The 14,739-nt window shown below is 39.6% G+C and overlaps 1 protein-coding gene across 13 annotated transcripts in view; it reads left to right on the top strand.

Annotated features, from left to right (window-relative positions):
• MIPOL1 (mirror-image polydactyly 1) overlaps positions 1-14,739 on the top strand; it is a 197,360-nt gene that overhangs the window by 138,783 nt on the left and 43,838 nt on the right. For all 13 annotated transcript variants that reach the window (XM_056346943.1, XM_056346954.1, XM_056346951.1 and 10 more), the window contains one exon: positions 4,326-4,420. In XM_056346943.1, coding sequence (XP_056202918.1) covers positions 4,326-4,420 — 95 coding nt within the window. The remainder of the gene's footprint in view (positions 1-4,325; positions 4,421-14,739) is intronic.

Genomic DNA, 14,739 nt, shown 5'->3' with positions numbered 1-14,739 from the left:
CACAAGCTTATATGTGGTGCCCTGTGGAAAATTATTAATTATAGTGGGCAATGTGTATATTGTTATTTTACAAGCAGGCACAAGCTTAATGTGGGAAATGCTGCTTGCTGTTAACTGGTTTCACCTAGCATCTCTTGTTTGGAAGGATGGGCACGTTGAGCTCATGTCTGTCTGCAAAATGTCATGTACCCATGAAGGAGATGAGGGATTAGTCAAAGGCAATAAGGAACTAGTTAGCAGGAAGGCAACAGCAAACAGCTTTGAAAAGAGAAACGTTAAGGTCCAAGGATTTCACTAGCGGAATTTCTCTCCAATTTCTCACCAATTGGTGCTGAACCAGTTTTCTTTAATGCTGTCATTGAGAAACTTTGGCACGAAAAGCAGCAGCGTACCAACAAAATTGCTTGATGACACAGAGCTGGGAGATGTTATTAATACAAAGTGGAGATATTATTAATACAAAGTCAGTTCAAGCTATCTTGCAGAAAGATTGGAATGGCCTCAAGTACTGGAAAAATAAAAGCAGTGGGGTGGAATTCTATGGTACCAAGTGTAAAGTATCATCATTCACAGGATGAATAAGAATTTCCACTGTTAGCTAGGCAATAACAGTGGGCAGGGGAACAGGCAGATACCAGAGGGTGACTGTGAGCAAAACGTATGCAAGTATGTATGGGGTGAGATGTTGCCACCGCAGGTAGGATGTACTGCTAGCAGAGTACTCATGAGAGATGGGTTTGAACCGATCGGGAGAACGGAGAGCCTGCTTACTGGGAGGAAACAGAAAATGTTGTTTGTTTAGCCTATGTAACGAAGGAAAAATATATGTTCTTTATGAATATATATGTGGAAATATATATCCCCTGTATAAACGCATGAGAAAAATAATCACTAAAAAGATAAAACTATGAAGCTTTATTACTCAAGTTCACTGAATATTTTTTTCCTTCTGTTGGATGTTGGAAAGCATTATAAAAGCCATCTCTCACCCACAGGGAACCTGACAGCCTAGGATTCTGCATGTTCTTACCTCTTTCAATTTAGATTAGAGTTGAGGGCGCTCATGTTTGCCCTAGAGGAATTAAGAAAAGATAAAAACTAGTTTTACCCTGTGTTTTCCTTTGCTTAAATCTTGTATTTTTCAAGCCTTTGGGTTAAGAAAACACATAGCATTGTTCATTTGAATATTTTGAAACAAAAGCAACAGTAAAAGGACCAGTAATGAGATTTTCTTAGTCAAGAGCTGGCTATTTTAAGTTTGATAGGTAGTAATTAGCTTTTTAGATTTAATTGGAAAATTTAATTTTTCAAGAAGTAACTGTTTGCTAAAATGCAAAATGAGGGAAGTGTAGAAACAAGAATTCCCTTTTTCAGGAAAGCAGGGTGGGGGCCAGAGAAGGGGGAAGGTTCTGTCCACATTAAACCAGATATAAAAGCATAAGAACTTGTGGGCACAACAAAATGGTGAAAAAAGACCTTGTCCCAGTGATCAGAATACCCTTTCTTGGTTAAATAGGAACTTCACTGCGGGTGACCGTTGTACCAAAGTGGTGACCAACCTCACCTATAAATTGGCCTTTTTGGGGAAAGCCTCCACCAGAGGAACCTGGGTGTAATTCTTTCTCTTCTTGTGGCTCCTTCTTTACCCTACCTTCCAAAACAATTTAATCAAAACTGATCCATTTCTGTGAAGAGTTCTGATTTCCACAGCTTGACATTATCCAAAGGAATAATATTTTGTTAAAAAGTTTCCAAGGAGCTATTGTTATTACTAGAGGTGAGCTCATGTAGGATTTTTGCCATGTGCGCTATGGATGGATTTCAATATACATTAAAGGAGTCTTCCAAATGTTTTATAGGTAGTGCAGGCACCATTGTTTTAGTTAGCAAAGTGAGTTTGTAATGGGCACTGTTTTGCTTTCCTTCTTGTAGTGAAGGAAGACATCTCTCTTTTGGGTTGATACTTGAGTCGTTTATTTGTGTTTACCACTCTTCAGGCCTGTGAATGATGGGTTGGTTTTGTCGCATGGCTGCATGCTGTGCACAAAAACTCTTGTGCTTGAATTTTTGTTGGGCTTATGCAGCTCCCTAGTATCAATCCTTACATGCTACTGAAGAGGTTAGCAAATGTCTACTTTTCTTCCCTTCAGTTTCTCTAGTTGGTTAGTTTTTTTTTAAATCCAAAGCACCTGATTCTGCTGTTATTTTTACTGGTGCAAACCCAGTCTAATCAGTGCAGTTTTTTCTGCTGAAAAACTGACATAAATAAGAGTCTTCAAACTCCAGTGCCTTCTGACTTTTGTCCTGAAAAGCAAGTGGAACATTAGGTGTATTTTTTATGATAGTTCTCCAAAGAGACCAGCCGTTAATCTCTCCGTGAGTAGGTGTGTCAGCTGCAAACATTTCCTTCCAGTCTACCATTTCAATCACACTTCACAGTACACTGAAAATTGGCAAGGATGTTAATTATTGGCCTCTAGAACAAACCACCTACTTTGATTCTAGCGTGTTTTCCAGTTTTTAAGAATGTTGTTTCACCTACAGAACAGTATAATTACAGAAAATAGCTTGGTTTGGCTAACATCCTTGTGTTCTGTGAGTTCTGCTTGCAAGGCAGCAACCAGCACCGGGCAAGAGGCTCACCTGCAGAGGATTTTAACCTCTTGCTGACAGCAGTTAGGGCTTGCCAGCATCCAGTACATTGTTTTCAGTATCAGAAGCTTTAAACCACTGTCACTCAGAGGTTAAACATTAACACTTTGGGCTTTTAAAGCTGAAGGAAGCCTCCATATAGTAAGAAAGTTTGTTTTTATTCTCCAGAGAATTTCCTGTTAAAGTTTTATGCCTGTCTGTTACAGAAGCAATTACAGCAGTGGGTCCTGTACCCAGGCAATGCAAAACCCTGGGTGCAACGTGACACACTGAACAGCCTGGTGGTTGTGTAGCTGCATCTGTGCAACACGGTGTTTAATAAAATTTGCCAGAAGTCAGCCACATATCCAGGACATGATTAATCAACCAGCAGAATAAATTGCCCATAGATGACTGGGAGTTGACAGTAAACAGTAAAACACCTGCCTTGAAGACTTACAATCTTAACAGACAAACAGGAAACAGAAGCAAGTGGGAGCCCTGTTTTAGGAGAGAAACTCTGAGGCATACAGACAGTGGTTCATGAGTATACAATGAGTCTGGCAGAGCTAGGGGCTGAGCTTCATGCATTTCCCTTCATGTGTTTGTAGCTCATATAACAGGTCTTTAATTTACCAAGAAACTTTTCCGCGACACTGTCCTAAAGAGTTGGCAGAATCCGCAGTCAGCATTTTGCACACATGTGCCTCTTGGTTTGGGGCTTTACAATTTGTACAATTAATAACTTACACCATGAATTAAAAACATTGGAAAGCAGCCCAATGCTTAGGCTCATGTGTCAAAGAATTGCTGTACAAGCCCAGCCTTATTTGTTGTTACAACAATTAATCATTGGCTGATTTTAAGATAATTTATATGGTACCTGGGCCCTCAAGGGAGTCCTGCAGTGCAATTGAAACTGGACATTTTAAAATTAATGATGATTAAGCTATACAGCTGTATTAAATATACATGATACTTATTTCTCCTACCACCTTTTTAACCGTAAGGCTTTGGGGGGAGGAGGGGACTGGCCACCTTCCTGACTTACAAGCCACATGCTGCAATTTCCATAATGGCTGTGAGTCAGGAGCCCTTTGCAGCTCGGTGTGAATAAACAGTGGGAGGAGGAACATCCGGGAGGGTTCGCAGGTGGGAGATGACAGCAATTGCTGAGGGATTTCCTCACTCCGCTATAAACCAGATCCTGGGTGAAAATGCACCCAGATCCCAGAGGGAGCCAGTACCATCGGCCAGCGGCTCCCACCGCAGGAGCAGCCGGAGCGCCATGTGCAGCCCGAGAGTCACGCGTCGGCAGTTTGTGGCTGCATGCCTTGCGTCACTCGCTGCGTGTTGATCAACGGGTTTGCACTGCAGAAACATTATATCAATATGAAATATGTGGGCTGATAAACACTCGGCTGAACTGACGAGGTCTAACCTTAGCCATGCAAAGGGGTTTACCTTATATGTGAGGGGAGCTTTCAAAACATCTAGGAAAAAAAACTAGAAACAATTGCAATGCTAGAACAAGAAAAAAAATTTATAAGAATTGAATAGGCAGCATTACAAAACAGTGTAACTTTATATATGTAATTATAATAAAGCATGCCTGAAATGAATGCACAAAGAACTGTTATGTTTTCAAACCAATATGGATATTCTGAATAAATTGTTTGTTTATCATTTCACAGGCAGAATTGATAGCCTCACAGCAAGAAAAAGAGGCTGCTCTTCAACAGTGCAAAAAATTAGAAGAAGAAATCCAGACACTGCGTGTTTATTACAGGTAAAATAGTTAATATTAATATAAATCAGTGACTCGTAGGGGAAATTTTCTGTGCTGTGTCTGTGAGTGAGGAAATGGCCTTATCAAATAGGTATTTGTTGGAAATGTGAATACATCAATGAATCAAGGTGTGCATTTCTGCTTTACTGCTCACCAACCATCTCTTTGAAATAGACGTCCTTTTCTTGTCGCCTAAATTTTCTATTAGTTTCTTCTAAGGGAAGGGGAAGGTTGCTGGCAATTGATTCTTGTAGGAATGAAAAAGCTGTGTTATAGCAATGCATTCACTTACAAATACGGAGACAAAAGAACCAGTTGACATAAGTGCTTGTTTCTTCCCTGGTTGTTTGCACATACCTAAATTAATCAACATAAATTTTAAAGTAATAAAATCTGTAATTCTAAAAGACTGTTTTCTTTTTCAACCCCAATATAATATGTATGTCTTAATTCCTTACATTCTGTAGCAGTACATAGAATGAGAGAAATAGCCATCCTCTCATTAATTTAGGTGGGCTGCACTGCACATTTGCATGGATCAGTGGGTTTTAGTCCCTAAGGAAAAGTTCTGTGTGGTCCAGTGAAGGAGTTAGGTTGTTTTATGGAGTGATGTTGGGTTACAGCTCTCATTTCATCCTGACCTCCTGTGTGAGAGGGGATACAGAACTGCCAGCAGGTTAAAGGCAGGAGAATTGGCATCAACACAGCAGAAAATTGTGAATCTGAAGGCTGAATGTCTGTGATGAGGGATGTGGGCTGCAGAGGTAAATAATAAATGTAGTGTGAATATTATGTTCATTGGAAATAAAGAGGACTAGTTAGTTATGACTAAGAAGCATTTGCAGTAGCAGAACTGTGTATGTTTTCAGTGTTTCAGCATTTACAAGTGAAAAATACTCAGGTTTCTAGAGGTTTTTTGAGTTTCCCCTTCTCATTAAGTTTATTAAAACCTTGGAGGAAAGTTTCAAAAACAACTTTTGTTCCTAAATCTCACAGGCATTTATTTAAAGCCTGTTAATAGTGAATAGAAACCCCAAGCAATTTGTGATTATTGCTTTTAATGAATTTGGTCAGCATTTAGTGTGTGCACAAATTATGGTGTGATTTACCAAGCTTGAAAGAATTTATTATAGTGCCCTTATTACTCACTTAAATGGGTTTTGTATAATAACTTTAAAACTTTATATATATAAAGCGCCTATCACCATATTGATAAACATTCTTTGGAACCACTCTTGACAGCAGATGTAAGAACAGGAGTCAGTGTTTTTGCAAAAAAAAAAAAAATTGCAAAACGCAATGTTTTTATTGATATTTCAGAAATTAAGAGTTTGCTTATGTTTGTCTCTGCATGTTACAGGAGATTTTTTCATTGACTTTTGGGTTGTATTTTTGACATAGCATATGAAGTTTGCACTAACATATAGCATTTAACAAGTGTAGTGGGCAGCAGCTGCAGTTTACTCATGTAAATGCTTTAAATCTCAAAAATGTTAACAATAATGACTTGCAGGAATCACCATTGGAACGTACCGTGTTATTAACTTACAGCCCTTAATTTGAGCAAGCAAAATTTCACTGTAAGCTTGATAATAGCATTTGCAAGATTTAGCCATAAAGTGTGGAAATGCTCACCTGAATATCCCCTGGGGCAAGAACTATTGTATCACTACTAAGCTATACAAGTTACATATTAATTCAGAAGTATCAAAATGAAAGATTTTATTTCCTTACCTCACTGTCCTTAGAGGATGGGCTTTTTTTCTAATGTGTTCTGAAGTGGACCCACAGAGTAACAGATTGATTGACTGGAGGTCATCTTGTCCAACCCCCCTGCTCAAGCAGGGCCACATACAGCAGTTGCCCAGGATCACATCCAGGTGGGTTTTGAGTATCTCCATGGATGAAGACTCCACAACTTCTCTGTATAGTAACACTCTGTGAACATACAGACATGGCTAGGAAAGCAAAAGGCCAGCTGGAGTTGAACCTGGTGAGGAATGTGAAAGCAACAAGAAGGACTCCTGTAAGTGCATTTGAGGTCTCAGGCCTATCTTTTGCCTTGGCCAGAATTTAATTGCACCATTATGAGAATTCTTGTGAACTTCTTAGCATTTCAGTTACAGTTTCCCTTATATTACATGAACATCTGCAGCCTCTGTCATCCAGTAGTGTGGCAGTACTTTGAGTGCCTGCCAGGTGACACAGATGAAGAAAAGAGTATCTATCGCATGTGCATAAAGCTTCTGGGACTGTATCAGGCCAAGGGTGGGATGGCCACAGTAATGATGAATGACGAAGCGGAGAGTACATTTCCCAGGCCATCCCAAATCAGGGAAAATTTACTCTCTGTTTTGTATGTGGAAGCTAGTTAAGGAATGCTTGTGTAGATGTCTACTGGGTCTTTTTGTTTTCTTTTACTGCTTGTCATGCGATGATAATCTGGAGTAAGCAGAGAGTGATTTTCAGACAGCTTGTTTTGGACTGAGGTGGAGGTTTAGTGCTTTAATCCAAGTGAGTTAGCTAGATGATTTGCTGTTCAAGACTCTGCTTCCCTGGAGTTATTTCTCTTTCGAACTTCAGAGCTTCTCAGGGAGCAAAATATAGGCTTCTGCACATGTGCCGCCCCTCATCTGAACTGTAGAGCTACAATGAGACCCGTTATCATGCAGGGTGCACATTTCTTTCACCTACTGTTCTCTCATCCCTTTGCCAGCTTTTCATACCTTCTGTCATCTCTGCAGTGCCAGCATGAAAGCAGCTTGGGAATTTTGACTCCATTTGCTGCCTTCTCCTCCTTCTGCTCTTAGGTCTTCCTTGGCCTTAGAAAAAGCATTTTCTCATACTTTTCTTCTTTGTTTTTGTCTTTTAACGGAGATTTCTACATCATCCTTTAACTCAGGAGAAACAAATTTGAGAAAAAATCCAAACACTAGATTTACAATGTACAAGGGATACCTAAAGCCTTGCCTTTTTAGGGGTTTGGTCGTAAAAGGTAATGACTGTGTGCATATATTAATAATTTTTTAATGCATACATGTGTAAACATTAACATTAAAATGTGTATTTTTATGCTGAACTGTCTTTTACTAACATTAGTATCATCCAGAAAAACCCAAATGTCATTATACAAAATCAGAGAATAAATATTTAGGTCCAGAATATCTGTATGTGTGAACATGCAACCTAACATATACACAGCCATGTTCAAAGGAGGGAAACAACCTTCAGAGGGGGAAAAGAAAAATCCCTTTTATTTTTTCTCCAGGAGAAAGATTCCTGGTATCTAGAATACTGCATCCACTTTTGGGTCAATTGAAGCGAGTCTGACAGAGGGCCACCAAGTATGGTCAGGAAGCTTTAGCGTTTGCACTGTAAAGAGAGACTTGAGGGTACTGCTCTTGTTCAGCCTGGGGAAAAAATACTTCTTTCTTTGGTGGCTTCAGGGAGACATAAGAGCAGCCTGACGGTGGCTATGAGGAGGTTATCAAGAAAGACAAGCTCTTCACAGCGCCGTGTGACAAGAGGGTGAGAGACAATAGACTTGAGTTGAAACAAGAGAGTTTCAGGCTGGTTATAAGGGAAGACTTCTTTCAGCATGACAATCTGTCCATCATTGGAACAGGTTGCCCAGAGAGCTTTTGCTATCTCCATCCTTGGAGATTTTCAGTGCTTGACTTTATCAAGTCATGGCTAACCTGCTCTGATCTCATAGGTGATATCTCTGTGAGAGGGAGGTTGGTTGGACCGGAGACCTCGAGCGGTCGCTTCCAACCTGAGTTATTCTGCAGTTCCAGGATCAGGTAGCTGCTGCTGTTAGAAGCCATTCAGTGTTTTTCTCTGGCTGTGAAGGAAGCCTACGTTGTAAGCCATGCTTCATTGCAGGTGAAGTGGAAAATGAATCCTCACTGAAGCTGGAGATTTCATGGAAGGCCTGAATTCCTGAATGAAGACCAAAATTAAAATGAACTTCTGGGAAATAAATGATGGAACATTGATTTCCATCTCAATTTTGTCTTTCTAAAAAGAAAGCACATCCTAGAACAATTGCAGCCTTCATTAAAAGGAAAGAGAAGTGAAAAGGAGGAAAAAGAAAAGGAGGAAGAATCTATTTCAGATTCAGAAGGGAGAGGAAACTGGCTCCGAATGAAGTGGGGCAGGTTCTCTGCTTCTGTTTGTTCTTGTGTCATTTCTGTCATGTCTCAAAAGGAAGATTACATTTTCTGGGTAGTAACCCAAAAATACATATCAGAGATGAAAATTTGCGTAACAGTTAGGAACAGTAGAGAGTTTCTAGTTTACTAATGCATTTGTTTCAACGCAGTACTCTTTAAGCTAAGGATTAATGCAAATCATAGATCCTTGATGACCAGAGAAGGCTGTATCCAAATAATCAGTTTTGAAGTATGTGGGAGTGTTAGTCCCACTACCTCTTCCTCATGTAGATGGCTCTGTTGATTGAACTTCATCACAAGTTTTTTATTTGCATATTTTTCACTTATGTGATCTGTCCATTTTTATAATCAGTTTCCTTCTATTTCAGTAATACTTCAGATGTGTACTTCCCCTACATGTTAAAATGCTAACATAGACATATGCTATTGCATACTGCTTATTTTTCACATATTAGCTGAAACGGCACAGCTGTGTATGAGAAATATTTCTCTATATAGGAAAGTACATATATTTTTTTTCCCAATTATTTTTATTGTAAAAGCTATGGTATTTCACTGCAGAGCTCTGGCACCAGGAATTTTCACAGGCAAATAATTTGAACAAATTTTAACTAGTACAGCTAAAGATACGCCTTTAACATATCAACCCCAGTGCAAAGAAAGATAAGGCAGCAAAATAAAAATACAGGACTATCCTTACTTAAAAGCATGTTTTTGATAGACTGCATATTGGGGTCAGATGCAGTGATGCTTAGTTCAATAAAATCATTGTTTACTCTCCAGCTGTGTAAGATATGTACATCTGCGTTAGTCCACACACTTTTGAATGAAGCTGCTGAGGATAAGAATTGGTATGGCCAGGCTGTAAGGTAAAATTTAGGCATGCTTTTAATAAGTTTGAGTAGTTATTTCAATGACAAGAGGTTAATCAAGTGCTCTAAAAGCCATATATTTGCCAAGTCTGATGTTCGCAGGTGAGGAGGGATAGTGAAACCTTTTTGCAAAAAATCTTTATCCAAAGGTTCTTCCAATTTGTTGTTGAAATGTGTGAGATGCAGAAATAGCTGCAGGCTGGAAGTCGCCGTGGGAAGAAGCTTACATTTATTTCAGCAAACTTCCTGATGAACAGACATTTGAAAAAACTTGCAATGTTAAAATGAAGTTTAATTTAGAATTATTTTTCAGTCTCTGAAGTTGACATGAAGATCTGAAAGAAAGATCATAGTAGCGTGGAGAGATGGAGTTGTAATGACAGTTGCATGTCACAGTCCCAGGAGTTACACATTGCAGAGTAATTGGAATCTATACATTACAGCCAGCATGGGAGAAAAAGATGGCTTATTTTGAAGTTACGTGACGGTTTTCAATAATGAAATAGAAAGGTAACTTCAGTGAGACCTCTAGTACTAGGAATTACTATGACCTGAAATAAATATTTTTAGAATCAAACTGTCATTTGATATGGATAGCTTCTCTGACAGCACTGCAAGCCGTTTTCTTGCTCCCTAACCAGTTGTATCACTTTTATAAGTTATAAAGTGTTGAAGAGGTTTAACAAAATTTTAATCTAGACATTTCAGTTGTCCTGATACTTCTTTTAAATTAGCATTCGTGTCTCAATAGCAGTTGTTTTTAAGGAGGCCCCTATGATTTTCACCAAGTCTCTTGTAAAATGATGTGGACATTCATCTTTTTAAAGACTGCAGTTGATAGAAGCAAAAAGGAAGAGAATCAAGGATTTATTAATTATTTCCTCCAATGAAAGACTTGTAAGTGCAGGGACAAACTCAATTTGCACTTTAATTACAGAACTAAGTTACCCTGTAATAAGAGAAATAGGTGAAGCAAGTTGCTTTGCGAGGCACTATTTGCAGTCCTGGAAAAAAAGGCTTTTTCTACTGAAGCTCTGAATACAGTGGTGTGTGTTTAATCTACTTCCATTCTATAGTTTCAGGGCAAGTGTTGTAGAATATAATACTCAGATGGCACCATTTCAACCATGGTCCATGGACTTCGTGCATGGATATATAATGGTGTATTTTTTGTTGTTAGACTGTTCCTCTCATTCCGGTTTTAAGGGCTATTAAAACTATTAATTATTTCTGTCTAACATGTCAATATTCATCATCTTCTTGTATTCTGTGTGCTGCACAGCCACTGCAGTAGCAAGTCAGAATACAACTGCCTAAATATGCAGTCTCCTGTTCTCTGACTGACCCCTGCTCAGACGCTCCAGCCTGTTGGTTCTGCCATCTCCCAGTCTTTTTCAGCAATTTCTCCAGTTCAGATTTCTCTCAGGGGGATATGATGTGTAGCAAAAGATTGGGCTGCTCTAGCATCCAGCTACCCAGTCCAAATCAACTGGAACCCGTGTACAGGGGGGGTTAGTGAGGCTGCCGTCACTAGCGCAGAGTAGCGATCTCAGTCCTTCCTCTAAAGCAGTAGCGGGATACCGTATCCCTGCAGTTCACTTCAAAGAACTGGTCCTTTCATGGCTGTTTTTTTATTTCGCTTTTTCAGTTATGGACGTTGACTATTTCCCTGCTCTTTTCATCCTGTCTGTTCACGGCTATTCTGGCAGTTGCTGTCAGTGTTTCAATATTAGTTGCTTTAGACATAACATGGTATAATTGCAGTCATTAAGGACGACTGGATAACATCACAGTAAATCTACTGTTCTTTTTGCAGAACAATTTTGGGGAGATCAGGGGAAGATGGCAGTTGTGTTTTAAATGTTCTCTGTCCTTGCAGCAGTGACTTCTATTTTATCCAAGAGTTTCAGGCACCTGACATCAAACATAAATCTTGAGCTAATTAAATTTCCTACTTCCAAGCAGAGGAGAGATTCTCTTTTATACCAAAGAAGTGAGGCACTTGCATCTATTATATGGTGGGAGACAGTGTGCTATGTCATGTGAAGGAACCTAACCTACTCCAGCACAGCCCAACACAGGGAAAACAGTGGCTCTTTAAGTGAGCATTAAGGTTTTTGCTTGTTTTTCATTGTTATGAAAAAACCTCAGGTAATATCCAAACTATATTTCTTAATTTATTCTCTACATATAAAGTCCTGTGGATTTCTGTGGGAGATTTGGATGTGCAAGGAATGGAGATTTAGCCCTTGTTTGGGGTTTGGGTGTTGTTTTTTTTAATGTGCATGCTTTCTTGCTGTTTGTCTATTGGACTGAGTACTGAAATTAGTCAAAACTGGAGGGGGGGCATATTGCCTTTCCAATCAGATCGGTTAAAACCATGCCTTCTCTGAGCAACCCATGGAGGTTTCAGTGAATTTTAGTCAGTTTGTGGGGGTGAGGGGAGCCAGCACCCTGATATTTGAACCTGGGATTTAGAACCTGCGGGTTCACGTTTCTCCACTGTTACTGTGCCACTTTCCAGTGGGGTGCTGTAGCCCCAAAAGAGTTGGCATTTTAGGTTTGGTGGGTCTTTCTTACTCTATAGTCCCGTAATCATTTTCCCACTGGTAAGCCCTCCCGTCTTCTTTCCCTTTGTCTCCTTACTGCTCATACAGTCACAGCTCCCGTTAGTGTTATAGGAGATAAAAGTCCAGCATTTGGGGGCTGTTTCATGAGCCAGATCAGACAGCTGCAGGGGGGGAAACAGATCAGTAAGCTGCTCTGCTTTGGCAAAGCAGCTGCATGAAGTTTTACTGGCACTACTGAGACAGCTGTATTTCACCGTGTCGTGGTGCAGGTGAGCAGTGGAGGCAGAGCCCTACCTTGTTGCCCTTGTTATCTTTATGTACTTCACACTTTATTGGATTTATTATCCTCTTTCCCCTGCCCCATTCCCAGACTTCTTGTTCTCTAGCCTGGAATTTGCTATTGTCACTCCTGCATTTGCTGTACTTTCTAGCAAAAATAAAGTTGGAAAGGCTGACTTATAAATCAGCGGATAGGGAACTTTTTTGGGAGTGTGGCAGACCGGACTCGTATCTGTACTCCAATTAATACTTGACCATTTGCACAGAAGAGAAATGGTAGAGAGAGACTCTAGTATATACCGTAGGCTTGGTGTTTACGGTGCCTGTTTGGCAGGCAATGAAAAGGCAAAGCAGTATCTGAACCTGTTGGCACTGTTGGCAGGGGTGGAGGGTATTTTATTTTTTTTTTGCCTCCCAATGGAATAGCTTAGCCATCAGAGTGTTCTCCGAGCTTCCTCTCTCTCTCATTTGTTTAGAGACACACACAAAAAATACTTTTGAATGTTTCTCTTCTTGCCCTGACGTGGTTTTGAAAATTTTCCTGTCTCACTGGGAAAAAAGATTGTAGCATGGAAAACCAATTTGCTACTCAGCTTTAGTGATTTACAAAAACTTTAAGGGAGAGGAAGCACTCAACCACCAGAGATCCCAGCCACCTGATGGAATTACAAGCCAGCCCACGCCAGCCCTGCACCCAGCAGGGAGGTGAGTGTAGTACACCCACATTGCCTTGTGCTGCTCCTGTCTCAGGCATGGACTGGTCTGACCTACCTTCTATGAAAACTTTGTGCCTAATACTTCTAGGGGCCTCTTGGCCTTCAGAGGTGCCTCATCGATACGAAACACTAAGCAGCAGATCTGCGGAGGAACATGGGCAGCGTGAATGTGGACCAAAGGCCTAACACGCTCTGTGATGCGATTTTAATTTATATCATGTACTATGTTAATTCTTCTACTGCTTCTGTTATTGAGTGTGTTATATTGGCAGACTTTCTCAAATTTTTAAGATTAGTTGAGGACCAACTTGTGCCAAGCACATTAGAGCTAGAAGGATTCTGCAACTCCTTGCGCTGTATTTCATCAGATGCCTTCCCTAGCTATTCAGTGTCATGGGGTAACATGAACTAAAACAACACCCTACCTTGTTGGTTTTGCTGTGATGAACTTTTTAGATGAGTTTCTTCTCTTCTTTAAGAGCAGGGATTTGTTGATGGAAAGGAATTCCTTGCCCTTGGGTGCTGATGTGGTCTCATGACTCTGTACACATGGCCCCGCTGGTTTTCTGTTAGCAGCTGTCCCTCGCCTGGCTGATTCCTTCACGTTCTCCTTTACCTCCGCTCCCTGTGGTTTTCTGTTATGACTTCCTTGGTTTCTCGGTGAGCTGAAAAGACTAGGAAGTGTAATTCTGTTCTGTGCTTTTTTGGAATAAGTGCGTAGCTAGAGGTTTCTATGAACTGTTTTTCAAGTTTGATAAAACCTTATAAATTGGACTTTTCGGAAGGAAGGTGTAAAATCTCTGCCTGTGAACAACGACTGACTGCTACTGATAGGTTAGAGTAGGTTAGTAATGTGAAATATTCTACTCCTGTATAAACACTTGTAAAAATTAGGACATTTTGATCACTAGAGTCAATATCTATTCTGTATAATGTAAGGATAGCCAAAAGAAGCATTGGAAAAATCTGTTAAGAGCACATGCAGGGTTATGAAATCTGTTATTTGGTAGAAAGGGTATGGGACCAGAGCCTACATATTATGATTCTTTCATTGAAATGCTGGATGAATATAGATGAATCACATCACTAAAGTCTACTTCAGCTGCTTTATTTGTATAAACTGAATAAGAAGTCTTATCATTTTCCATAATACCTTTAGAGATTTATGAAAATGCAGGTACTCCTACTTTAAAATGAGGAAAGGAAAACAGATAAGGGATAAGAAGCAGACCTCTCTAAAGCAAGTTAAAGAAATACAGGAAAACTGTGTGTGTAATAAGAGCTGTTTCAAAGACAAATTTTCCCATGAGAAGGGTCAAAGAAAATCTAAAACTGAAAAAAATTATTTCAGCTTGCCCTATAAATATTTTATGAAAGGAAATTTCTTTTGTTATGAATATGATATTTAGAAATAAGGTAATAACATTGTCAGGAGGACTTTAAATGCCTTTTTTTGTTGATTTTTCACAGGACATGTTTTTGTGTTAAAATGTCAATTCAGTAATTAAAAAAGTTCATTTTTATGTGTTTCAGTTCAGTTCTCTTCAGCTAAAGAACAGAAACAGGAAAAAAAATAGTGTTTCAAGTTGAAATGTCAAGGTGAAAGGAGAATTTTCACTTAGAAATTTGCCAGAGGAAGCCAACACATTTTTTGTGTTGGAATTTTCATCTGCCATTGACGAAGAAAAGATACTTGTTTGGTAAGAA

Source organism: Falco biarmicus, chromosome 7, assembly GCF_023638135.1.
Source record: "Falco biarmicus isolate bFalBia1 chromosome 7, bFalBia1.pri, whole genome shotgun sequence".
NCBI classification, from domain to species: Eukaryota; Metazoa; Chordata; class Aves; order Falconiformes; family Falconidae; genus Falco; species Falco biarmicus.
Note: the sequence above shows the minus strand (reverse complement) of the source record. Positions and strands in the feature narration are given on the sequence as shown.